Here is a 26,996-nt window from a genome sequence, read left to right on the forward strand (position 1 = left end):
AGCCCGCCGGGTGGGGCGGGATGGTCGGGCCCACTGTGGGCAGCCTCTCCGCTCTCACGACTCTCACCTGGGGCTCTGGGTCTAACACTGACCTTCCTTTCCCCAAGACCCTGCTTCCCAAAAGAAGATTCCTTCGCCAGGAAGACCCGAACCCTCGGCCTGGCTGCCAGAGTCTGGAGCTGAACCATGGGCTCCCGGGGGTCTCACCTGGGGCAGGATGATAGTCTTTGAGTTGTCAGCCCACACCACCTCCACTTTGCTGCTGACGTCCACGCGGGCTACCTGGCCCACAGATGGCTGCAGGGCAAACAGGATGGGGTCAGAGGGGCAGGTCTCCAAGGGTGAGGGCAGAGGCACGGCCGTGAGAATGGAAGCGATGTGGGCGCCGGCCAGAGACCACCGTGAGTACTGAGAGCACGACCCTCTCAGAAACACCCCCAGCACTCGCTGTCCACTGAGCCTGGTCTCTCTGGACGCTCCCCGGATGAGGCTCCAGCCTTGGGACTCTGGTCCCCCTTCCTCCTCTGCCCAGAGTCTGCCTGACCTCACTGCCATGTCCCCACCTGTTCCCTGGGGCCCAGCTCAGTCACCTCCCCAGGCCTCTCCTATGCGCCTACGGCACCTGTCACCACCCTCACGGCACTGAGCGCGGGGCTGTGCGCCCCTAAGAAACAACCCGTGGAGCCCGCGGAGCAGCTGTGAGGACCCTACAGGGGGCGGGGCGGGGCGGGGCGCACGCGCAGGCCTCCTGGCGGCACCGACAGGTACTGCAGCGGAAGCGCAGGACGCCCTACCTCGTCCTGCTTGTGCGGGGCTCCGTCCTCAGTGTTCCCGATTCGGATGACGATGTCCGTCGTGCGGAACCGGAAGTCAGGGTGATCGGCGATGTCGTAGACGCTCACGTCTTCCTCCTCTCCGATCAGCTGGGGCGGGATGGGCGGTCGTGAGCCCGGGGGGCTCTACGTCCAGCTCACCAGAGCCCACCCTGAAGGAGACACGGGGGCGCCCCCGCTCACCTCCACATCATCCCCGCTAGGCCGCAGCTTGAACCACTTCACCATGCACGTGCGGCCCACGTGGTCCCCAGACTGTACCACGCCGTAGACAGCGGGGTCCGGACAGCTCTGGACTGTGGACCCAGCGCAGGGGAGGGGTGAGCTAAGGCACCCCAGTGGGCCACCAACCGCCCCCCGCCACCGGCTGCACGTCAAGCACAGGGGCCCAGGACCCACTGCTTCCCTGGCTTGGTCAGAGGAGGCCAGAAAGGCTGCCCTGGACTACAAAAGCAGGAGCCACCTCCCAGGGGAGGCCTGATGCCAGACCTTGTGACCCTTCCTCCCGAGCTCTGCCCGGCACTACCTCGCTTGTCCACCACGAAGTCTCCGGGGCAGAACTCGTTGTTGTCCAGGTGGTGCACGGGGAAGAGGTCATTGGAGCGGATGTTGCACTCCACAGAGCCATCCTGCCACATCACATCCGCCGAGGTCATCGTGGTCACCACCTCCACGGCCACCCTGCAGGCGGGCCCGTGAGCAAAGGCCAGGGATGCTCCCTCCCCACCCGCCCTCCCTGTGGGCTTGGTAACTTGGAACTTGGCCTCAGGCAGGAGGAGACAGAGTTGCTCCCCTGCAGTCTCCACGCCCAGCGCCTCCTCCCAGAGAATCCCTCAACCCTGGTCTCGTCCTTTCCCATTCTCAGATCCTTCCATCCCACCTGGCCGACCCCGGCACCCCTGAGCCTGCACAGGGCTTGCAGACTGCGTGTGAGCCCGTGTGTGTGCGGGTGCCAGGGAATGGTCGTGGGATGGACACCCAGCCGGGAAAGAGGGTGTCCCTGAGTCTACCTGTCCCCTGGCTTGAAGTCACGCGTGATTTTATTCTTCTTCCTCTTGTGTTTCCGCTTTAAGTTCTTGATTGACAAGGGGATGCTCTTCTTGCGACTCGTGCCGCTGCCGCTCTGGGAGGAGGTGGTGGAGCTGGCGGAGGAGGTCACCGAGCTGGTGTCGTCCGTGTCGTCTGCGGCCTCGTCGTCGGCGTCCTGCTCGGCCGAGTGCAGCCTGTCGTCCCCGCCCTCCTTCAGCAGGAAGGGGGGCAGCTGCTCGCCCGCCTCGTGGGCCTCCTCTGGACCCTCGTCCTGCATCTCCACCGGGCTGGAGGACCCATCGGGCGTCTCCTCGGGGCTGGCGGAGCCTGTTTCACTCTTGGCCTTGGCCGTCCCCTTCTTGCCTGCATCCTCCACGGAATGGTCCCTGGAGCACTGGACGTCCGGGGAGCAAGACGTGATCCTCACAAGCTGCTTCTTCAGGAGGCGCTTCACCTGCCGGCAGAGCGGGAGGGCAGGCGCCATGGAGAGCTGACCCTGGACAGCTCAGTTGAGGGGTGACGGCTGTTCACACCTAACTGGCCTGCAAGGGTTGTCAGGGCTGCCCCCCAAGGCCTAAAGCACAGACCTTCCTGCTGTGGAAATGGCTCAAGGCCAGTTCCTCAAACGCCCGCCAAGCCCCAACCCCGAGGACATACCTTCTTGGCCATAGAGCCCTCCCCCTGGGCGCAGTGTTTTTCTGGACATTCACAGGCAATCTTGGCCGGCTCTACCTTGGCTGGGAAGACATACAGACAGCGCTCCCCAAGCTGCCGCTGAGCATGGTCAAAGCATCCGAGACGCTTCACCCTGGGAGAGGAGAGGGGAGACGGGAGAGGCGGGCGCTGGGCGAGGGGGTCCTCGGCAACCCCTCCCCCTGGCATCTGTGACGCTGGCCCAGAGACTTGCTTGGGGACCACCTCTGGGGGTGCTGGAGCAGGGGGCGCGCTGGGGCCGCTCACCTGCCTAGGTTTTCCTGGGTGATGACAGAGGGCGGGGGGCTGACGCTGTCCGTGCCCCCTGGACAGAAGCTCTTGGTAATCCAGGTGACCTTCAGCTCTACAACCTGCACCTGGGAAGGGGGGCGGGCAGGGCCCCAGTCAGCTGACTCTAATGCCCCTTGCTTTCCGCAGCTGTTCTCCAGAGCAGTTCATTGTAGTTCAGACCCTCTGAGGTCACGGAGGCCTCCTCCCCTCCAGAAGGGCCCAGCGGACCTGCCACTGGCCACCCCCCACTTCGTTCAGCCCGGGCTCCCCCTGTCCTCACTCCCCGCCCTGCCTTCTCCCTACCTCTTCGACCACCACGCGGAACTTGCTCTTGGCGCTGAGCACCGGCTTGACGCCTGACAGCCACTGGACACTGGAGAAGATCTTGGCAGGGCCAATGAGCACCTGGCCTGGGTAGAAGCCATAGGAATCATCGAAGAAGAGACCCTGCAGGATTGGGGGCCAGAGGAGGGTCCCTGTGAGTGCTGCCTCCTCTGGGGTGGGGGGAGCACTGTCCACACCTGCACCCCCTACTCTGCGCCTGCCGTCCACCCCGGGCTTCTGTGCTCCACACAGTCCTAAGACTGCAGAGCAGCACCTCTCAGACCTCAGAGGCACACAAACCACCGGAGGTTTTACTCACTAAAAGGCACGGCTGACCCATTCTGCTTCTAACACGCTCTCGGGCCACAACAATGCTGCTGGTCTGGGGGGACAAAGCTCTAAGGGCAGGGGTCCCCAAACCTGCTTGATCACACACACTCTCCTAGTATTACTTACAAACTGTCATGTACCACTGCTCTAAAATGTCCATTCCAAGAGAAAGGGAGATTTTAAAAGGATGAAATAAAAAGTTAACAAAATGCAAAGGAAGTTCTATGGCTTCCTGCAAACATCCAAGCTTTTACACCTTCTGATACACAACCGCTCCTTCCAGGAAAGCACTGGCCTCTGCTGAGAAGCCCCTGAGCCCCCCTCCTGCAGAGCCCAGGGCTGAGGAATAGGAGATGTGCCCCCACCGACTCCCAGGCTCCTAGGATGGAGCCAACGTACAGAGTCGCTGACATGCGGGCAGACGTCGTAGAGCTTGGCGCCATCCTCTGTGTTCATGGAGCACCTACAAGAGGGGAAGGGGGCTTGGTGGGCGCCGGACCCAGTGCCTGAGTCTCAGGGGAGGCGAGGAAGCCAGGACCCTGTAAGGAGCTGGTCAGTTAGTCTACAGGACTTGTCCGGAGGCATCAGTGCCTCCACGGACCTTAAAATGGGAAATTCACCCTCCGCCCACACCTCAGTCCCTGCACTGGAACAAGGAACTCTCTCAAACAAACAGGACCCAGCCAGATTTCAGCGTTCACCCCATTAACGTGCCTAAAGGAGAACATCAGCCCCTCCTGGGGGTCCTATGTGACGATGAGGGTCTCCTCAAGCCAGGGTAGAGGGAAGACTGGGAACTGAGCCAGAGAATCCAGCCAGGCTGACAAGGAGACCAGCCCGGGGTTGGGCCCTGAGACGCGAGGCCCACAGCCCCTGGCACGGCCCTCTCGGGACCTAGGACACACCCCTGGCCCCTTGCCCGGCTGCCCCCGCCCCACGAGGGCTCCTGCGTGGTGGGGAGACCGCACCTGGCGCCGTTGGACAGTTTCAGGATGATCTGGTTCTTCAGGTCGTAGACCTTGCCCAGCCAGCAGTCGTAGGCGATGTAGTCCCCGTACATGAAGGGCTGCAGACCAGGGAGACAGGTGGTGAGACGACGGAGGACTCTGGTGTCCGGGACCCCCGTTCCTCTTGGCCCCACAGACAGGGCAGGAAGGCTCTGTGTGGGTCGGACCTAGTAACTTTGCAGCAAGCTTCCCCCAAGAGTCCCCAGCAGCTCGCCCCCACAGAGGCAGAGGCTGGACGGCCTTCCGAGGACACAGGACACGTGAGTGGGAGTGGGCTGGGGTGGGTGGTTACACAGTAAAGTGATTTAAATAAACAGATAACTATACGGAGGATATCAAGAGCCAAGTCTCTCCCTGCTGGGGACAGCAGTCACTAACAGGCAGGGGAAGATAGAGGAGCTGGACTGGGGTCAGAGGGGTTACGATGAACTCACACATCTCAATACGTACACAGGATGGGCACAGGCACATTTAGACGTGTGCGCGTGCCCACCCACACACACACACGTGGATTCCCTAGTGCTGCCCTCAATGGGGCCCAGGAGCAATTAGCACACCTAGCTTGCACCCAGACCGTGGCTTCCGAAAGAAACTAGGGCTCTCGGAACAAACGGCTGATTCTAGGCTGGATCAGAAATAATACAATATGGAAAGTAAGGAAGTGTTTTAAAAAAAATGGTGGAGACATGTCGAAAGAGCACAGATGCCAGCTTGAAGGGCTTCCTACTGGCCCAATCTGGGTGGGGTCACTGAAGCAACAAAACAAGCAACGGATTACAGCCAATGAATAAAACAGGAGTCTCTGCATCTGATGTAAAAAATGAAGAAATAAACGGGACAGAAAGTACAGCTCTTCCATATGGTAGAATGCCAAACTCATAACAAAGCAGGCAGTGATGGTGTCGTGAAATCAGCATTTAGCAGCCATCAGAGTGCTGGCTGGGTCAGGTGGGAATTCTTAATGGAGGCTAAGGCTGGTGGATGGGGGTTGAGAAGCACCAGTTTATTGACACAATCCCGGAATATCTCCCCACAAAACCAATATGATAGCTGGCAAAGGGGTGAATTCTGACTTTGTTGGGAGGCGGCTCAGCAGAGCTCAACACGACTGGGGAGCAAAGAGAACGTCCCCACACTGCGGCTGAGGCATGCTCCGGGCCAGGGAAGAGCTGAGCAGTACTTCTGGGGCAGTTCTGCCAAAAGCACGGGGCCCGAGGCTGTCATGGGCACTGTAGATGGCCCCATGCTCAGGGTCACCAGGGACAGGGAGACAAAGCAGGACTGGGAACCGCTCCAGCCTGGGGGAGATCAAAGAGCTGACAACTGAGTGTGTGCTCCTGATGGAGTCCGGGTCAGCAGGGGAAAACGGAGATTGTTGGGACAACTGAGTGGGGTCTGTGGATGGACAGTAACGTGTCAAGGTCCTAATCTGGGGGTTTGAATGGTGGTTAAATAGGAGAGCGTTTCTGTTTTGGGAAAATACACATTTAGTACTCAGGGGGCATACAGCATCATATTTGTAGCTCGCTTTCAGACGTTTCAGAAAAGCGGGGACTTCCCTGGCCATCCGGTTGTTAACACACAGCCAATGTAGCGGGCACGGGATCAATCCCTGGTCAGGGAACTAAGATCCCACATGCTGCATGGTGTGGCCAAAAAAAAAAAAAAAAGGGTTAAAAACAAAGTTTCAGAGAAGAGGAGAAAAGAGAGACGGAGGGAGAGAGGGGTGGGCAAGAGGGAGAACAGACAGGCGCAGGTGCTGACGCGGCGACACGTCACCAGCTGAGGAACCCCGACGCTGCAGGAGACACTGGTTCCTACAACTTTCAGTAAGTTTGGAATCTTAAAAACATAAATAAACTACCGGAAAAAAAATTTGTTTCAAAAACGACAAAAAGTCTTAGAAGAGAAAGGAAACCAGCTGTGTCTGCTGGAGACGTAAAGCACCACCTGACCTCAAGTCAGGATGGCTGACGCGCGAGAAGCACCATCAGGCCGCAAGGAGGGGCCGAGCCCTGGGCTTGGCCGCGCGGCCTGGAGGGAAGCAGAGCCCCGCGACGGGAGGCCGGCGGGGGGCTCACCCAGATGTGCTGCAGGTCCTTGCTGTTGACAGGGTAGACGATGCAGTTGGTGCCGATGAGCTTGACGGCGCAGTCGATGTTCACGTCGATCACGGTGCCGCACTGGCTGTCCTGCGGGCGAGAAGGCATCCAGGCCCGCGCCGGCGCCCTGGGGGCCCCCCAGACCCACCCCGAGCTGCCCCAGGCCACGCCCGCCGGTGGGACAGGGACTCACAGTGGAGCGCATGTGCCGGACCACATCGCGGGGCACCACGGAGCGGTCCTCGAGCTTCAGCTGGAACAGAGAGCAGAGAGGGAGAGCTCGGCGTCCAGGCACACGGGGTACGGTCTCCTCTCAGCTCCGTAGTGCAGCGACGCTTCACTACGTGCAGCCAAGCGCAAAACCCCGAGTCCCCCCGGGCCTTCCCAAATCCCACGCGCCCCTCCCCGGCACCCGGGTCAGGGGACAGGGCCGCACTCCGATCAGGGACAGACCAGGAGCGGCCTCCTGGTCCGCTCCAAGGTGACTGTCAGGCTCACCGGAGGGAACTGATCACACTGGAAAGGGTGGCTAAGCGATAGACAACGGAAAGCCTCACTTAAACCAGAGCAAAACATTCTGCTGTGAGTGGAGTCCTCTCTCCGCCTCTGCCTGCCCCGCGCCCCTGCTGCTGGGTGCTGGGGAGGGTGGGCTGGAGGAGTGTGATGCAAGGCCGGGGAGCACCCCGAGGTGGCTATCAGCCGCACCACCTTCTAATCTGGGCTATCCTGCCCCGCCAGCCGCAGCCTGCTCCTTATCGACAGCCCCGCGGAGGACTGCAGGCTGCTGAGTAACTCAGGATGCCAGCTTCTGGAGCCCGGCCGGCTCCGCAGCAAGTGCTGACCCCTCCCCTGCATGACTGTCCCCCAGCCCCAACCCCCCCACCCCCGCCCAGGATCCCCACAACAGCCTGACGCTTCTCCTCTGAGCCAGCCCACCTTCTGTACTGGCCCGCCAAGCCTGGGGCGGCTCCTCCGGGGTTCTTCACTGTGTCCTGGGAAAGGGGGGGCCCTCTGGGACTGACCACCTCCCTAGCTCAGAACCTCCAAGACCCCAAACGAGGAGCGGGGAGGAGCCGTTCCCACAGACACCCAGCTGAAGACCCCCTCAGGGTCACTCTCGCCACCGCAGAACCGGGGGCCTGGAAAGGCGACCTCCATGAGGCGGCCTGAGGTACTGAAAAGGGAGACATGCTCAAGGTCACCGAAACCCTGGCATCCGTGCGATGTGACTTAGGAAACAAGGAAAGCGGGAGCAACAGGCCCGCCACCAACAGGTGACCGAGACGCTCCCACAGGGAGGGAGCCCCGGGTTAGGCACGGCAGACCTTCACCCGAGAGGAGACGGCACTGCAACCCCTGGGGCTCAGAGGATTCACAAGGCGGTGAAAGCAGACGGCCACCGGGCGCCTGGCTCATAGGAAGCACGCAGCCGAGGCCCACTAAGATCACTCCACCCGCCTCCGCTGCCCCCAGGTGCAGGCTGACGACCCCAAGTTCAGGATCTGAGACCCCAGCGGGCTTCGAGGGGCCACGTGGAACTCTGCCAAGAAGGTACTGGAATGACGGTGCCTGTTTTTCTAATTCAAGCAATCCCGTCCTCTAACCCTCTGGGTCCAAATCCCCGGGTAGGACATGGTATTTTCAGTGCTGTCCCGCTCCATCTCAAACCTCTGCTTCTATTTTAGACTTCAAAAAGCCACAACTACAGGTCTTTCCAAGTTGCCATGGAAACCAGGAGTTGCAGCAAGGGGAAGCCTTCTGGGAGAGGGGCTGTGAGTGAGGGGCGGGAGGCGACCCTGCGCCTGGCCGTGAGGTACAGCGGCCCCACCTCGCATTGGGTCGGTCCCCGAGAGCACCCTGGGGAAAGGATGGGAGTGGCCTGGCGCAGACCCCAAGTCAGTGCAGTCCCGGCGGGGACACGGCCCAGCCCCGCTGCCCCCGCAGGCAGAGGGGACGCTGAGGCCACAGCTCGTGAAAGCTGGCATCACGGTCAGGCCAGGGGCGGGCTTTCTCCTTCCTCCTCTTGTGGAAGCGCTGACAGGATGTGGGGCAGGCAGGTCACAGAGTTCCCAGGGGGTGGGGTGGGGGGCCTGGGGAGCCAACACGTCCCGGGTGGGGCTCCCCGACCTGCACTCGGCCTCCTGCCAGAGCCTGACTCCCTTCCACTGTGAAGCCGGGTCTCCAGACTCTTCTAATCCTGCAGGACAATGACAATGACACAGTGCGTGCCGAGTGGGAGTGGCAGGGATGGCAGGGAGGAGAGCGGGGCGCCGGGGCCACGATTCTGTCTGTGTGCCCTCCCCTGGGGCTCCCAGAAGCAGAACACAGGACGCCTGGGAGGGCAGGACGACCCGCCAGGCTCTCCTCTCTGCTCCACAGCGTTGCCTCCTGGGCGCCGCGTGCCCCCACACCAGGCACGGACCGGGCCTTCCCCTGGTCCTCCTCGCCTCTCCCTGCCCCGGGCACGTGCGCCCGGCATCTCACAGGCTCTGGAGGCCTCTCCTCACAGCGACAGCACACCTGGTGTGTGTCACGCTCCATGCACATGCGGTCTTCAAGCAGTTCATGTGTTTTAACCGGAGAAATCCTCCACAACTCCGCGGAATCAGTACACCATCCTGGCCGTACAGAGAAGGAGCCTGAGACAAAGAGCTGATGAAGCATGCGTGCATGGTCACACGGCTCCCAAGTGGTGCAGCCTGGACTTGAACTTGGGCAGTCCAGCTCGAGTCCATTCTCTTAACCACATAAAAAGCTCCTCCCTTCCGAGAGCTGTAGAGACAAGAACGGAGCAGAACACATTTCTGGTAGCTCCATGCACTCTTCAAGACAGTAATCCTTGTCCTGGTTGTAAAAGCAATAACTGCTCTGTTCATTTCTGGAGCACATGGCAGGCAGCTGTCGTGGTTTCAGACGGCGGATGTTATGAGGGCCCCGGAGCATCCACCAAGGCCGCTAGGTGGGAGAAGCCCCCTGGTCTCTCTCAGCAGAGTGCCCTCTGCTCCTCCCGCCCTCCAGAGATCCAGTACCCAGACGACAGGTGCCAGACACGGGGCTGACACCAGGGGGCGCTCCGCCCGCTCCAGGAAACTGCCAGGTTCAGAGGGAAACTAAGGCAGACACAGTCTCATTCTTTGTTGGGTGCACTCTGATGTAATTTTTAAAGTCACCAGGGTGGGGCCTGAGGTGGAAGGTGGGTGGATCTTTTTTATCATCATCAGCTCTAGAATTCTGAACAAGCTCTGAGGCGGTCAACTATGGTTTAACATTTCTGGAGGAGAGTTGTAGCTGTCAGAGGTTTCTTAACAGAAAAAAAAAGACAACACAACACACCACAATGACCAGTGTCTGAGTGAAGAGGGGCTAACAGGTGGTTTGTAAAATGAACATGCATTACTTTGGAAAGACTGAGGGGCAGGAGGAGAAGACGGTGGCACAGGATGAGATGGTTGGACGGCACCACCGATCCAATGAATATGAACTTGGGCAAACTCCAGGAGATGGTGGGGGACAGGGAAGCCTGGCGTGCTGCAGTCCATGGGGTTGCAAAGGGTCGGATACAACTTGGCGACTGAACAACGGCAACAACAGCTGGTTTACAATCCTGTGTTAGTTTCAAGTGTATAGCACAGAGATTTGTTTTTGTGAGTTTTTTTCTTGGTACATTATATTTATTATAGGTTATTATAAGATACTGGGTATAATAATTAATTCCCTGTGCTTAGACACTTTTGGGACGTGTCTGAGGGATGTGCCTGGTGGAATCCAAGAACACACGTCCTTTGCTTCCATTGCCTCCTCTGGAAACAGGAGTAGCAAACAACATACCTGCTCCCCACGGGGGGCAGGGAATTCCTGCACCTTTGCGGGTGGGGAGCCAGGCTTCGGGGGAGAACAGGCACTGCTGAGACAGGTCCTGCTCTGACTCAGCTTCCGTTCAGTGAAGCACAGGAACAGATAGTTACTCGCGTGTGTGCATGTGCGCACACACACACACACAGATCAGGCGGTGCCATGTGCCACACAGAAAATCAAGGCACTACTGGGCGATGTATGCGGGAGTGACTGGAAGTGGGAGGTGAGCGTGAGTGAGTTATTTTAAGTGGGTGATCAAGAAAGGCCATTCCAAGGTGACATGTGACCAGAGATCTGAATGTAATAAGGGAGGGACCTTGCCAAGCAGACAAGAAAGCTGTCCCCAAGACCCAGTGGCGTGTGCCTGGAGTGTTCAATGACCAGCAGAGGCTGTGACAGCCACAGTGAGCAGGAGGCAAGGCTGGGTGTCTCGGGCCTCGGAGAAAGCACCAGGGAAGGACCCGAGCGTCCACCCTGAGCAAGGCGGGGAGGCTCCTGCAGGCCTCTGCAGTGGGGCGCACTGGGAGAATCACCTGGGGATTGGGCAGAGAAGATGCCGCAGAGCAGGCAGCCCAGAGGTTCTCAACTGTGCAGCTGTGCCCCCAGGGGACACGTGTGATATCTGGAGACATCTGGTTGTCACAGCTGGGGGAAGGGGCTCCTGGTGGGTGGAGGCCAGGGATGCCGTGAAACACCCAACAAACCACAGGACAGCCCATGACAGAAGGATCAGCCCAAAGCATCATCGGTGCGGAGGTGGAGGCACCCTCAGGCTGCTCCCAGGAGAGCCCGGTGGTGTGGACCCCGGGGGTGGGTTAAGGGATAGCCCTCCCTGCTTCCTGAGATCAGAACTAATGGGGTGCTTCAAGTTGGAAAGTGATGTGGTGGCACAGGAGAGAGTGGGGACCCCGTGGGGGGAGGACGACCTGGCAGGGAGGCTGCGCACATCCGTTCCGCCCCTTTCTGGGCTCCCAGGGGCTCTGCCCCTTGCCCCCGGGGCTGCCCAAGGCGCACACGGCTCCCCTGCGCTGCAGCTCTGGGCACTGACGGTGCTGCAGCTCAGGGTCTAGACCCTCAATCACAACACTGCTCCCGGCTGACCTGGAAGAACCTAAATCACGGCATAAAAATGTTCTAAGGAGAGAGAAAGACAAACTAAGGCTGATCAACTGGCTGAAAACACAAGGAAGCTGAAACAAGATGCTACTTTCCAGTGGATCTGAACATCACATCCTGTAGGACTGGGTGGCCCTAGGGGCTGGCATGCTCAGTGGGGGCCAAGCACGTGCCTGAGGGATAAAAGGGGCCTTCGCGCCTGGTCCCTAAGGCCAGCACCCACTAACGGGGCCCCTAGCGTGAGAGGGGAAGCAGTAGGAAGTCAGACAACAGGCAGAGAAGGGCCCTGAAAGGAGCCTGAACATCTGTGTTGAGGCTGGAAGCCGCCCACCCACCACTGTCCTGTCAAACTCTGGAGGCCAAAACACGGGGGAGGAGAGGCGTGTGTCCTTCAGAGCGAGAGCAAGAGAACCATGCAGGCTTCTCCAGGGGTTAGTGATGTGGGCTGCACCAGATCCTCAACTGATAATGGGAGTGGCTTCGAACTCGGGGCTCAAGGACCAGCTGTCTGTCAGCCCCCCACAGAGCCCCTGGCGAGTGAGTGGAAGACGTGGAAGACGGCATGTGTGTTGGGGGGGATGGGCCCACTGTGACCCCGATTTGGGCTGTGGTTGGTGGACTGGGTCAGGCCCTTCCTGGGGTGGGGTGGGGGTGCAGGGAAGTGGCAGGTCCAGCAGACACACTCGGGCGATGAGGCTGTTTACCTAGGTCAGGACTCAAAGAACGATTCCTCAAAGAAATATGATGAGGTCAGACCAGTGCTGGAAATTTCTAAAGGTCTGCTATTCCCAAGGGGTAAAAACAATCCGAGAAACACGATCCCTCCTGCCCCTCGAGCCAGCACAGTGGTCACTGCAGGGTGAGGTGGGGGGACTTCGGGTCCCCTAACCAGCCCCCCTCACTCTCTCAGTCAAGGCCGCAGAGGCTGCAGTGGGTCCCAGTCCTGCTGCCCTTGGGCCCACTTGGCTGAGAACCCGGGCTCACTGCAGAGGCTGCCCCGTGCGCTGCAGAGCGAGACGGGGGCGGGGGCACACTGGCCACCGGCTGAGATGCCCAGCTCAGTTTGGGAGGTGAGACTGGAGGAAACTACTCAACAGGAACTTCACTAAACCTAGGACTAAGGTAACTGAAACTCTTCTTAGTGTTCCTACGGAGCCAAGGCTTGCTAAGATTACAAAATGTGAAACAAGGAATGTACACACTCTTTTAAGGATGTAGAAAGATCTGGTGCAGAGATGGGTGGGGAAAGGAGAAGGGCAGGCCCAGGGATACAGACTCCCTCCTTCCAATACGAATGCAATCTGGAGGCCAGAGAAGCTGTGCTGGCAGACTGGCAGGTTTACCCCTCGGTGCACAATTATGAAAAAGCCTTGGGAATGGATACTCCCTACAGCAGAGATTTTTTTTCTTTTTGCCATGCAGTTTCGCCTGTGCGATCCCCATTCCCCACCCAGGCCCTCGGCACTGAAAGTGGGGAGTCCTAACCACTGGACCGCCAGGGAATTCCTGAGCAACACTGTTTCCAACTGAGGGTTCCGGCCGGCTAGTGGGTTATGAAATCAATTTAGTGGGTCATGGCCAACACTGGGCTCATCACATACAGGAAGGGTGAATACTGTCTTGAGGAAACTTTTTCAGTTGCATAAACAACATACATGAGCCCTGGGTCACGACATAAAAGGTGTAGTCAGTGGTGGGTCACTTTCAAGGTGTCTATGAGTCCCCACCCTACCCAGCTGCCCTGCGGATCCTCTCTGGCTGGGTCCTTTCTGGCTTGGGTTTCAGCCAGTTCTATCAAGTGGAGGGACACATCTCTAGTTAGAAGCTGGTCCAGAGCCAGAACCAAGCAAATGATCAAAAATCCTAGGATCCAAATGTTTACACGTAGACACTGTGGGGCTGGGGAAACTCTTAACTCTTTCTGACCTTACTTAAAATGTCAGGCTTACTTAAAATGCTGGCTTTCAGAACAGTCCCACTGGGAGTGGCAGGAAACGGTACTAACTATGGGCGGGAGCCGGGCTCCTCTGCCAGCTTTCAGTTCTGAATGCATCTGGGGACCTGACTGGCCAGTGAGCCTAGTGAATGCCAGAGTAATGACGTTCTCACAGCAGTTGACCATCATGTGACTGAAAGTCCCTAAAAATCCAGCCATCAGCAAGCTGCCCACCTGAGGATCGAAGGTCTCACTGGCAAACACAAATGGCCAGAGGGCCTCACGTGCCTGCGGGAGAAGAGCTGGAAACGGCTGGGCAGTGGGAGAACAGACCAACGCTGCTGCCCCTCGCTGGAAAATTCTGTCAATCACATGCTACAGAAACCACTCAGCAGAAGCTCCGCTGAATCCAAATACTGAGGTCAATCAATTCAATAGTTTTTTAGTGTTTTCTACAGATTTCAGAACGAGACAAGAGTACAAATACGAAGGTATGTGTCCCAGCTTTACAGAAGTTACATTTAGTTGGAGGGAGACAAATGAAAATATCTGAAAACACTAAAACTTCTGTTGCCAAAGGGCAGGTGGGGGAGGTGGGAAGGGCCAGGCTGCAGAGGAAATGTCCATCAGAGATGTAGGCAAGGGTTACCACCGCCCCCGCCACACTCACACCCTTCCAGATGAAAGCTGTGCTGGCCAGGCCTCTCACTCCCACCCCCCGGGTGGTGGCCCTGTCCCCAGGGTCCCCCTTGCTCTGATGTACACCACAGACCAGAAGCCTGCAATCAGGGCCAGGCAACGCAGCATGACTGCATCACCGCCTGGAAACTGCAGCTGAGGCCTGCCAGCGTGCGGAGACGGCCCAAGGCTCAGCGTGCCCAAGGGGACAGACAAAGGGGACCGAGTCCAGCTGCCTGCTAAGTGACGGGGAAGGACCGGAGAGCTGGGCCTGGCAGCGGACCGGCTGAGGCCCGGGCAGCAGAGTCGTGTCTCTGCAGATGCTGCAGCGTTCGGGGGGAGGGCAGCGCCGGCCTTCAAGAACTCAGCACTGCACCCAGTGTCTTGGCCCCAGCCTGACCAGCCTGGCTCCAAAAAGGACAAAAGAGCCCAGGACTGCTGGATTCCGAAGGAGGGTATGAGATGGGACGCTTCAGAGTGAAAAGAACTCCCTCCTCAAGAGGTAAAGAAGTCAACAGCATGGTTTCAGGCCTGTCCTCATGGCTGGGCTGCTGGGCATCCCTGAGGAGGCCGAGAGCAGGCCCAGAGAGGGCTCAGCGCTGCTCTCCAGACCCCTCCCTCACCCCCACGTGTCTGATGTCAGCTTAGGTCGCAGAACGATGACCCAGGTTGGGAACCCTGTGGGCAGACCTTCACGGAGCTCACACTGTGTGGGGACAAGCCCTGCGTGTAGAGGTCAGAGGTACTGCTGTGGTCTCTCTCACCCCGCAGAGCAGGCTGGCGGCTTGGAGAGGTGAGGGGCCTTCCCAGACCACCGGCGCCAGGACTCCAGGGCCCTGGATCTGCTATCTCCTTCCTCATTTGGCGGGCGCGGCCCTCCTCGTGGCCCCTGAGGCATCTTCCTGGATCTCACTGGAAATGCAGGCTCGGAGGCCCGCGCCAGCCCGGCCACCTTAGAGTCCACTGGTTGACAAGGTCTCCGGGTGACCCAGGGGCACGTCACCTTGTCCCCACGTAACAGCGGCTCAACAGAAGGGCCTGGGGGTGGAAGGAGGGGCCCAGCACAGGCTCCCTGCCCAGTCGGTCCCCCGCATGGTAATCTGAAAGCAGGCATTCGGAGAAGGCTCCTAAAGCGATTTTGATACATAGCCCCAAATCCTGGCTCTTCTGACTGGCATTTTAAAGGCAGCAAGAGAGGAGGAGAAACAGCTGAAAGGGCCTGTGTCTGAGTCCAGCGGGGCAGGCCGAGCCCACCCTCAAGTGTCAGGGACCCCATGTGGAGGAAGCACAGCCTCCCGGGCCGCACACCGACCTCTGCGTGTGCCTCAGACACCTGCTGTCACTATTTCAAGGCGTGGAAGGGATACCCACCCTGGGGCACTGGGTGTCACTCAGGCACCAACTGGCCTGACAACCCTGGCAGAGACTGAATGGCTCCTGGGGGCTGCTATCAACCTCCTGGTTTGATTTTTAAGTCCTAAAACCCTGACTGACCTCAAAAAAACAGACTTCCTGGGGCGGGGAGAAGTGTCCCTCCAGCCCCGTCGGCATAGGGAGGCGAGGTTGTGGCTGCCCACGCCGAGAGCCAGGGCCTCGGAGGCCACGGCATGGCTGGGCCTCGGAGGCCACGGCATGGCTACGCCCCGGCTGCAGGGATGAGTAAGACCCGTCACCTCCCCGGGCGTCCCCCGGGACAGGCAGCCCCCGGGACAGGCAGCCCCTTCCGACTCCAGAGCTCGTCCCCTCAGTGCCTCCGGGAGCCCTGGGGTCTACCTGCCCAGCGCCTGCCCTTGCTGAGGGGCCAGGTGGGGAGTCCATCGGGAATATGTACCCCCAAAGACCTCCGGCCCAAGAAGGCCCTGTGACGGGAGGGAGTGCCGGGGCAGAGCCTGGACCGCGCCCCTGAAGGTTTCTCCCCAGGAACTCAGACCTCAGCTGGAGGAAACAAATATGTGAAATTAACACCCATGAAGACAGAAATGAGACGCAGAAATTAACATACAGGTGCATTTTGATTTAGAGGGTGTTTCTAAAAGGTCTTGTATAAACGGAAAGGATTTCAGTATCAGGGAGCTCTTTCAAAGAAAATCCCAGGAAATCTTGGAGTCTGCCAGTTACCACCTTCTTGTTTATATGGTCACAATTCTCCTCCTCTTTTAATGACAGCAGACACACCCACCTCCAGGGCCAAGAGTGATGCGGACCAAGGGGATGCGGCCAAGAGTGAATCAGAGTGTGTGGGAGATGGAGCGCTCAGCTGGTGGCCCAGCGGCGCTGAGGTGCCTACCCCGGGAGAGGTGAGATCCAGGGACCCAGTGTGGAGGAGACAGCACCCAGTGTGGGACAGGGGTCAGTGCAGGCCAGGAGTTAGCGCGGACGCTCTCAGGCCCCAGGGAGCCGGGGGTGGTGGGGGCAGGGGAAGGAGTGCTCATGGCCCGATCAGGAGCAAGGGCCTGGAGACGGCGTGCAGGGGGTGGTCCCAGAGCTGGCACTCATAGAGTGAGCCTCGCCCCCGGCCCCCACCAGGACCAGGACAGCCTTGGAGCCTCATGGAGCCCCTGTGCTGTCGGAGGAGAAGGGGTGACCAGTGAGCAGACGCCAGCACACGAGACCCTGGCCTGATTTTCTTTTCTGTCTGACTAAGCATGAAACTTCCTTCCTCCGAGCTCCTCTAGGTCTCACACGGGAAGAAGGACGTCTCAGCTGGAATTCATATTGTCACAGGTCTGAAGGAGGACACGGTTCTGAGAGTGAGGGATTCAAAATGTATCTCCACTACTGGACACCCACCTCCAGACGCCAAACCCTAAAATCAGCAACAGCAAGGCAGTGTTTCGGCTGAACACCCACCACTGTGTTCGATCTCTGAAGGGCAACTGGTGGAAACGAACCAATGGCCCCATAAAAACACAGTGGAGAAGTCTAGATATATTTAACCCAGCAGTGTTGAAATAGCAAAAGATTATGAAGAAAAACGGACGCCACCTCGGCAGGTCCCTCGGGAGGAGGACTAGGTTTTAAAGCAACTATCAGAATCCTCAGAGCTCTTTCAAAAACACTGATTCCTGATATATATATAAAACCCCAAACCCACTGAATGAATCCCTAGGTGAAACCAGCAATCTATTTCTTAATGTTCCCTGGGCAAGTCTGATTACCAGCCTGGTTAAAATAGCTCTACTTTCAACCAGTATGTTTCTCTTTCTTCTAAAACAAAAGAGGGCCCTGACTACCCAGGGACATTTGTTTTTAATTTTTTTTTTTTTTGGCTGCACACCAAGGATCTTAGTTCCCTGACCAGAGATCGAAACCCTGTCCCCTGTAGTTAACCACTGAACCATCAAGGAGGTCCCCGTTATTAATTTTTTTTTTAATTTCAAGATAAAAAACCTGGGGGATCAAGATGCAAAAGTGAGGTGGATTACAATAACTAGCAAAGCAAAGTGAGGCTGAGCTCACACCCGCCCCCCAAGTATCCCTGACGCCCTCCAGCGGGTCAGCCCTTGAGCACACACAGGCACCAGGTTCTCTAAATGACGAGGCCCCAACTCTGACCTCTGTTCAGGTGGTCCAGACCCTGGCCTCCATCAGCTTCCAGACAGATGCCAAGAACAAAGCCCCAGACCCTGGGGGCCAAGAGCCCTAGGACCTGACCCAGGCCGGCTGCTGCCTAGATGGCAAAGGGCGGAACCTGCTAGCACGAGTCCCTGGACACCTGGGGGACTCGGTTTTCCCACGGTGGAGACCTCCAGGCAGGAAGGCAGGTCCGGGCCCCACACTGCGGCCACAAGAACCGCGGGGATTTTAGAGCCGGCTGACCGAATGGGTGGGAGCTGGTCCATCGAATTCGGCTCTCCTTGCGGGTAAGAACCCCGAGTCTGAGAAAGAACCACCCTGGCAGGAGGCCCAGTCTCTGCCTGGTCCAGTCCTCAGGGACGACCACCGGGACCCCGCCTCCCAGACGCTCCTGCTCCCTCTTCACCTCCCCCCTTTCAAACCCGCAGAAAAGTGACATCACCTTCAAGATGACGTCATCGCTGGCCGGCAGAGCGCTGGGCCTGTTCCCGCAGTGGCAGGCTGGGGACGCTCCCCCCAGGAGAGCCACGGCTCCTGCGGTCCATGCTCCCAAACGCTGAGAATTGTTGCTCATCAACAGCCACACTCCGTGCGAAATGCATCCTACCTTCCACAGCAGACTCAGACTGACAGGGATCCACTCTGCATTGCTATTTTTAAAAATGCAAATATGGGAGGAAAAGGCAGTAAAAATAACACACCAGAGCCCTGGTCCAAGGCCGAGTCTTTCCTCCGGGGCCAGGTTCTCACTGAGGTGAGGTGGGCTGGGCTGGGCGGTGGGGGTGGTGCAGGGTGGCTGACCTCCTGGGCAGTTTTGTCTTTACTATCCGTGAGGGCTCTGTGCCCCCATCCCACTCACGCCCTGAGCCACCCCGTGGGCAGTTAAGGGGGATCCACATCAGGGGGCCAGGAGCTTCCAGGACTCTCCCCGGAATAACTGTGGTCCTCTGCTTTCCTCAATTCCAAAACTCCATCTTTCCAACACAAACTGGGTGAGGGGCTGCAAACATGTTCTCTCCCCACCCCCTGCCCAGGAAGCAAGAGCTTTGGCCAAGGCACAGAAAGGCAAGGAGGAAGCGAGGAGGCCCCCCCTGGGATGGAAAGCGAGCCAGGGCCTCACATCACTGAGCGACGGTCCCACAGCCAGCTGCTCCCAAAGTGCTGACGGCCTTCTGAACTGGCCTGAGGCCCTCGGTCCATGGCACAGCCACCCAGAGCCCCACAGACAGGCTGGCCCCGCCACGGAGCAGCTGACTGGCCTCACTGCTCACCCGCGCCCACCTCGACAGTCCTTTCTCAGCCACCCCATGTCACCAGAATTAGACCAGGGGCGGATGGGGTAGCCTGCCCTCTGAGCAAAGATTTCTAACAGAACAAATGCTTAATGAGCAGCCGGCTTGAGCTGAGCGTGTGGTAACTGGCGTGGCCGCAAACAAGGAAAGGACTCGCCACCCACTGGAGCGAGGTGAGGAGGAAACACCTGCAGGCACCAGAGACCCAGCTGGGTCCTGCAAGCTCACAACTCCTCCAAAGACAGAAAGGCCGGAGTCATCGTCATTTGAGCCCTCAGGGCACAGAAGGTGACTATTTTCTGTTCTCTGAAGGACGGTAGCAATCAGCATCGATTAACACATTTTGGTGTATGCCCTGGGGTGTCAGCACCCCTGCTTGAGAAGGGCTGGAACCTGCCGGGGATACACGGTATATACCTTTTACAAGAAACATTTCAGCCTTGCTCTCTCCCCAACCTGCATGCATGCTAAGCTGCTCAGGCGTGTCCAACTCTTTGCCCTCCCATGGATTGTACCCTGCCAGGCTCTTCTCTTCTATGGGATTTCCCAGGCAAGAATACCAGAGTGGGTTGCCATTTCCATCTCCAGAGGATCCTGCTGACCCAGGGATCAAACCTGCATCTCCTGCATTGGCAGGTGGATTCTTCACCACTGTGCCACCAGGGAAGCCCCTCCCTCCGACTGGGGCTGTCCTTCTCTCTCTTAATCCCCGGGGCCTCCGCACTGGCCAACAGGCTGCGGACCGGAAGTGTGAATAACCAGAAGATGACTCCAGGCTGGCATCTGAAGAATCCTTCCCACCTCTCACAGGCTGCATCCAGGACCCCCCATCAATCTGAGTGGAGGAAGATGGGGATAAGCGCTCTGCCACAATCCTTTCAAGGTCCAACTGAGTCACATGAGGGTGACAGCAGGCGGCAGGCCTGTGACGGTTCTGAGACGGAGGCCAGGACACGAGTGGCATGTGGCGAGTAATGGAAATGGCAGCTCTCTTGCCCACCCCTGCTTATGCTTTGCCAGCAATTGCAGGGCTTACTTCACCGGTCAGTCTGAGCTGCCCTGAAACGGGAGGGGAAGTGCAGAGCTATGCAGTGAACCGTGCCGGGAGAGGCGGCGACGGGGCACCCAGCGTGAACCCCGCTTTCCTCGGGCCTGGGCTCCAGACCCACCCCTCCTCTCCCAGCGGCTCGGCAGGGACAGAGCCCGCCTTGCAGAAGCCTGGGTTGGCTTCCCTTGACATCTATCACAGGCTGCTCACGCGACCGTGGACCATCCATCCATCTATCCACACACTCCCGCGACAATCTGCACACCTACAAGGATGCCAGACGCTGTGTGTGCCTGGTGCTAACGAAACATCAGGCCGGGAGGAGCCAAGAGGAGGCGGGGGCACGGAAGTGCAACGAGCAGTCACACATGAGGCACCGCCACGGTGACAGTCACGGCTGTTACACGTGCCCAGACAGCTGACTCGTCTTTGCTCGGGCGTCACCCTATCAGGAAGACCTTCTCTGACTGCCCTGCTTCCTTCTCCCACAGCACCTGCCCTGCCCTGGAAGCAGACAGCTTTGGCCGTGGGGAAACCTGTGGGACCTGGGCCGGGGATAGAGGCAGTGTTCAGCTGCACCCCCAGCCACTGGCCCCCCAGGAAGCAGGCAGTGGAGGGTGGCAGCTCCTTCGGGAACTAGGCTGGAAGGAGGGGCTGCGGGCTGGGGAAGGGCCTCTCTTTAAGACTTCAAAGACAGGTCTGAGGCTCTCAAGAGTGCGGCCTGCGAGGTAACCAGGGCGGCGCCTCCGATCTGGCCCCCTCCATGAGGCTGGCGTCCCACAGGCCAGCTGAGTCTGCCAGCTGAGCCTTGTGCCGGCTTGGGCAGGCTGCAGGGCTCGGCTTCAGCCTCATAAATGTTGTGTGTGCCCAGCGAGAGACCCTCTGCTGGCCGCCACCTCTGAACATCTGAGTTTCTGCTCCAACTACAACAGCCGCTGCTCAAGGGCAGGGTCCCGTCACACGTGGACTGTGGTCCTCGGCCTGGCCCAGGGGTCAGCCCTCTACCCCGCCCCCGGGGGGCCCCGTCTAACAGGACGGCTCTGGGAGAGGGCTCCTGTCCCTCTCCCTCCTGCAGATTCCAGCCCGCCTCTCCAATGCCTGCCTGGGTGGGATCTCGTGGTCTGGATCCCAGGACACCCCCTGGTCTAGGTGCAGCACACTTCCCACCAGCTTCTGGAGAAGGCCCGCGGGAGCACGTGTCTCCAGTCCTCGCAGGCCCGGGCAGAAGCACTTGCCAGGTGACTGGCTGGTTGAGACGCTCCCACAGAGTGTAGAGGGCTCTGCTCATCCAAACTGAGGGACTCCGTGTTACCTGGCGCTGTTGCTCTGATTATATTCTCTGTGATCCGTGTGGATGTCCTTCCGTCACCTGTAGCGTTTTCTGTCTACTGCACTTTTTCTTTTCTCTTTTTTCCAGTGAAATGACCTAGTTTTTATAATTCCGAACATTCTCCCTCTATTGGTTTGAAAGCTATTGATCCTATTTCTACCATGAACGTTTTAACGTGTCCGACTGACTCAGAAAGTCTAGAGGAAACCAGTCACCCTCCCACTCTTCCCTAACAGTTCAAAGACCTTCAGGTTCACTCCCATGACCCTCTCCCCATTTCCACTGACCGCCTGTCAGGATTTTAGTTTCCAACTCTCCTCAAATCAGTAATGACTGCTGTTTTACTCGCTGACCATGATCCAGCTCTACCACAAGTTTCTGCTGTCTCTGCATACCATTCTCTGTGTCTCTGTCCTGGGTTTAGTTTCCTTCTTCCTCAAGTCCAGTGAGAGTCTGTGAGTGAATAAACTTGGGTTTCTATTTCTGTGAAAATGCTTATATATTTTTAACTGGAGGATGGTTGCGTTACAATATTGTGTTGGTTTCTGCCATACACCAAGATGCATCGGCCATAGGCATACACATGTCCCCTCTCTCCTGAACCTCCCCCTCCCACCACAATGCCTGTATTCTGTTCTCGCGATAGAATGGCATCCTGGTCTTATCGTCCTCGTGAAGATTATCTTCTACCATGGTCTGACCTCCCTATTACTATGTAGACACTTGCTGAGTTTCACTGTTGAGCCTTGGGAGCGATCTCTGTTTTCCTCTCAAGCTGTTTTTAAGATGTGCCCGAGCCCCGTGGGAACTCCATCAGAGCTGGCCTGGGCCCTCCTCGCGTCCTCCCCTCTGCACCAACTCCCTGGATCTCTGTGCTAACTCTACTTAACTTCTTCAGATCTCTTTTCTGGCTCATACATGATTCTCTCCTGGGGCGCGTCTATTTTGCCATTTAACATCTCTGTTGGGTTTTATATGCAACAGCTAGAGTTTTTATCGTAGAGATTTTACGTGGTTCCTTAAATAAAAAAACAAAAAAAAACCCAGCCTCTTTAAAATGTACTGTATCCTATTCTTTTCTTGATTTCTAATCTTTCTTTTAGCCCTTTGATCACCTTAAACATTATATTACGATCTCTTCTATCAACTGAAGTTGTAAAATGTTGGAAATCCTCCTGTTTGTTGTGACACCTGACTCTTGCTTATGATTTCTGTATGTTTAATAATTTATTGGCATGAGCTGGTAATTTGTGGAAATCATAGGATTCCAGGTGGCCTGAGCTGTGCAAGGGTCATTCTACAAACTTTTTGCTTTTCTTTCTGCAAGTAGCTCCAGGAGTATCACCAGTCTGGTGCTGGCTTGGGGATTCCTGAAACACGTAGGGATTATAAACACAGACCTCAAACTCAGATGTTTCGATTGCTCACAGGAGACTTCCCTCAGTGCCTGAGTGCAGGACAATGATAAACTTCCTCATCATTTCTCGGGCTCCATGGGGGAGATTTTCTCATGTCTGTTTTTTCCCCTTTTACCAGTTAATAGCCCTTTAATGGGGATTTCTATTTCAATTCTATACATTTTTAAAAGAATCCAAAGTTATATTATTGTTGGGCCTGTTTCAGGGCCCAGTAAACATCCCTGGGGCTTTCCTGATGGCTCAGTGGGTAAAGAATCTGCCTGCAATGCAGGAGACACAGGCGATGTGGGTTCAATCTCTGGGTAAGGAAGGTCCCCTGGAGTAGGAATTGCCGATGAAGGTCCCTTCAGTCAAAGCTATGGCTTTTCCAGTAGTCATGTATAGATGTGAAAGTTGGATGATAAAGAAAGCTGAGCACCGAAGATATTGATGCTTTTGAACTGTGGTGTTGGAGAAGACTTGAGAGTCCCTTGGACTGCAAGGAGATCAAACCAGTCAATCCTAAAGGAAATCAACCCTGAATATTCATTGGAAGGAGTGATGCTGAAGCTCCAGTATTTTGGCCACCTGATGCGAAGAACTGAGTCACGGGAAAGGACCCTGACACTTGGGAAGACTGAAAGCAGAAGGGGACGACAGAGGATGAGATGGTCGGGTGGCATCACCGATTTGATGGACATGAGTTTGAGCAAGTTGGGAGTCGGTGATGGACGGGGAAGCCTGGTGTGCTGCAGTCCACGGGGTCGCAAAGAGTCAGACACTACTGAGAGCCTGAACTGACTGAGGAAATGGCAGCCCAATTCCAGTATTCCTGGCTGGAAAATTCCATGGACAGAGTAACCTGGCAGGTTACAGTCCATGGGGTCTCAGAGAGCCAGATACGGCTGAGGGACTGACTCACTCACACACACACACCCACCCCCAGAGCTGCCAGGACATCTGCAGGTTTGAGGCTCCCTCTTTGATTCAGTGTCTTGTTATTTAATTTCTTTCTCATGTGTTCAGTTATATTTAAAATCTCTGTTATATTTTACACCACACTTCTCTGTGACTGCAGGAGGAGTGGCTCTATCGTACCTCAGCCTCATCTACCACGTCAGACTGGAAACCCACTCCACTGCCTTCTGCCTTCCCATGAGGTTGAGAATCCGATGCATCTTCATTCCCAAACTTGCTCAGTGACTGATCGCTTTGGAAGCTTTATCCCCAGGGTTCTGGAATTACACGAATGTGCCAGTTAGGACTTTCCCATTCACCACCCTGGAACCTTGTGATCACCAATTCTGGAAACATTTCTTGTTTCTTTGATACATTTCTGCCCTTTGTTTTCCCTCTCTTTACAGATTGCCTAGATGTCTGATGGTCTATTTCCTGGGAGTCTTTGTCAACGCTTTTTTTCCTTCTAATGTTGTGTTTTTAATTTCTAAGAATTATTTCCTCTTCTGACTTTTATAGCATCCTCTTTCATTTCATTGACAAAATACTGACTCTTATTTCTCTGAGGCTATTCGCTATATGTTTTGAGGGTTTTTCTGTTTGCAGTTATCAGCTGTTTCCTCTGATATATCTTTCTCTTTGCTTGTTCTGGCCTCTACCCTTTGTGCAGGGAACCTTAGGCAAACAGGCAGTGATCCTTGCTGTCCATTCCTATTTTTAAATGAGTCATCAGGGAATTCTTTGTGATGATGGAACAGGCCTGTACCTTGACCGCTATGGTGGTTACGTGAAGCTACATACACAAGCATCTGGGACATGTCAACTTCCTGGTTTTGATACTGGCCGTGGTTACGTACGATGTAACCACTGGGGCAAACTGGATGGACGGTGCAGGGGACCTGTCTGTACCATTTTTTGCAACTTCTTAGGAATCTACATTTATTTCAAAATAAAAAAATCTAAAACCTGAGGCAATAAAAAGATGATGGAAGCTTTGTGCACACAAGCAAGCCTCTGGACCCGTACTGATGGTATTAGCTTAAGCATCCAGCTTCTGCTTTGAGGGCCTACCAAACGCTAGCAACCACAGGTCTGACACTGTTTCTTCTTCCAGAGGGGAGTCCTCCAACCCTGAGCCCTGCCTGGCCTCGGGCTCTGGGATTTCCCCTCAACTGGACAGACTTCCCTGAATCCCCTCCTTTCAGGGTTTGGCTGCCCACTTTGCTCCACCTGAGGTGCCTTGTCCAGAGTGCCTGGTTTGAGGATTTCTCCAGAGCATCAGCCTCTGCTCTTGTGGGCAGAGGAGGTAAGTATTCTCTGGTTGGTACAAGCAGACGGGTAACTCGGGGAGCTTCGTTTCCTCCCACGGAGACTCTCAGCGAACTGCCCCGTCTTCAGGCTCAGACGTAGTCCCGGCACTGAGGACCCCAGGCTTCCATACTGCCCCTGGGCAGGTCTCTGCGGCACGAACATTTCGGTCCTGCTCTGCCGCCTTCTACTGTCCATCTTCCACAGCTTGAAGCCTCCTGTCTTACGTCTTCTCTCCTATTCTTGGTCCTCGTGGGTTTAGACATTTTAAAAATTCTTTTACTGTCATTTTAGAAGGGTTTCTGGAGGAAGTGGAGATAAATTAATATGTTCAATCACCCGTGTTAACCCAAGCATACCATGTCAACCAGAGCTCCTTAACCTGAATTCTGCAAAGCATTTACACACAACCACAGCCCTAAAGGGCTTCCTTGGTGGCTCAGATGGTAAAGAATCTGCCTGCGATGGGGGAGAGCCAGGGTTGATCCCTGGGCTGAGAAGATCTCCTGGAAAAGGGAATGGCTACTCACTCCAGTATTATCGCCAGGAGAATTTCATGGACAGAGGAGCCTGGCAGGCTACATACAGTCCATGGGGTCTCAAAAGTCGGACACAACTGAGCGACTAACACTTTCACTTTTATAGTTCTAAAGAAATCAACCCTGAATATTCATTGGAAGGACTGATGCTGAAGTTGAAGCTCCAATACTTTGGCCACCTGATGCCAAGAACTGACTCACTGGAAAAGATCCTGATGCTAGAAAAGACTGAAGGCAGGAGAAGAGGGTGGCAGAGGATGAGATGGTTAGATGGGATCACTGACTCAACGGACACGAGCTTGAGAAAACTCCAGGAGAGAGTGAAGGACAGGGAAACCTGGCCTGCTGCAGTTCGTGGGGTCAGAGAGAGTCGGACATGCCTTAGAGACTGAACAACGACAACGACAATGGGACGTATGTGAAGATGGAGAGATGGTAACGTGTCAACAAAAACAAGAAATCACAAACTCAAATTAGAAATCTTCAGTTTCAACACTCATCTCCAAGTATGTGCACACTACCTACTAGACACCAGGGCATTTCTGATGGGCTCTTCCAGTACTGGCAACTCCAAGATTCGGAATGGGGGGACAGGAAGAGAAAGCACAACTCCACTTGAAACTCCCTCGGTGCTCTGAAAGGGCCACCTGTCTGCTCCTACAAACGGCATTTGTTTCAAATGTCAAAGAAACTTTAAATTCCACAGATGGCTGTGATTTCCAATCAGAACTGATCCAGGACAAAGCTGGGCTCTGGGAGGGAGGGACTTGCAGTCATTGTCAGGCAACAGGCGCGGGCAATCAACACTTCACACACTTACAAAATGAAATCAGACTCTTACATGCTAACCTCAGAACAACCACTGAGAAAGTCGCAGGGCATAAATAGCAGCACATGTGCCCCTCGGCAGCCAGCCATGCTGCTTGAGGAGGGAGGATCTGTGAAGCGGCGGCAGCCAAGACACACTCGGAAAGCCCAGGGCCTGCAGACAAAGCCCCATGTCACACACAGGCCTCCTTGCACCATCTAGGCATGGCCACCTGCCAAATGGCTCCAGAAACCACGAAGACCAAAGTGCATTCATGCCAAGCAACAAGCACTGCATCACCAGTCGCTATTGTTTATTCGCTCAGTTGTGTCCGACTCTTTGCGACCCCATGGACTGTAGCCCGCCAGGCTCCTCTGTCCATGGAATTCTCCAGGCAAGAATACCGGAGTGGGCTGCCATTTCCTTCTCCAGGAAGGAGATCTTCCCGATGCAGCGATCAAACCTGCGTCTCCTGCATTGGCAGATGGATTCTTTACCTGGAGAACCCCGTCTCATCACCTACCGCATAAGAAATATTACAATCTGT

At 56.4% G+C, this 26,996-nt stretch overlaps 1 protein-coding gene across 3 annotated transcripts in view; it reads right to left on the reverse strand.

The window, feature by feature from the left end:
- The window catches only part of UBE2O (ubiquitin conjugating enzyme E2 O), a 49,428-nt gene that overhangs the window by 5,578 nt on the left and 16,854 nt on the right, over positions 1–26,996 (reverse strand). The window contains exons 1-13 of one of the 3 annotated variants that reach the window (XM_043461586.1): positions 18,213–19,048; positions 6,803–6,862; positions 6,589–6,699; positions 4,469–4,566; positions 3,900–3,963; positions 3,150–3,293; positions 2,823–2,932; positions 2,520–2,670; positions 1,844–2,316; positions 1,360–1,514; positions 1,017–1,129; positions 795–923; positions 208–297 (exon numbers count right to left, since the gene is read on the reverse strand). In XM_043461586.1, the coding sequence (XP_043317521.1) occupies positions 208–297; positions 795–923; positions 1,017–1,129; positions 1,360–1,514; positions 1,844–2,316; positions 2,520–2,670; positions 2,823–2,932; positions 3,150–3,293; positions 3,900–3,963; positions 4,469–4,566; positions 6,589–6,699; positions 6,803–6,862; positions 18,213–18,344 (1,830 nt within the window). In that variant the 5' untranslated portion in view covers positions 18,345–19,048. Of the gene's footprint in view, positions 1–207; positions 298–794; positions 924–1,016; positions 1,130–1,359; positions 1,515–1,843; positions 2,317–2,519; positions 2,671–2,822; positions 2,933–3,149; positions 3,294–3,899; positions 3,964–4,468; positions 4,567–6,588; positions 6,700–6,802; positions 6,863–18,212; positions 19,049–26,996 lie in introns of those variants that run through there. The other 2 variants (XM_043461567.1, XM_043461576.1) reach the window with 2 other exon arrangements.

Source organism: Cervus canadensis, chromosome 1 (assembly GCF_019320065.1).
Source record: "Cervus canadensis isolate Bull #8, Minnesota chromosome 1, ASM1932006v1, whole genome shotgun sequence".
Taxonomy (NCBI): domain Eukaryota; kingdom Metazoa; phylum Chordata; class Mammalia; order Artiodactyla; family Cervidae; genus Cervus; species Cervus canadensis.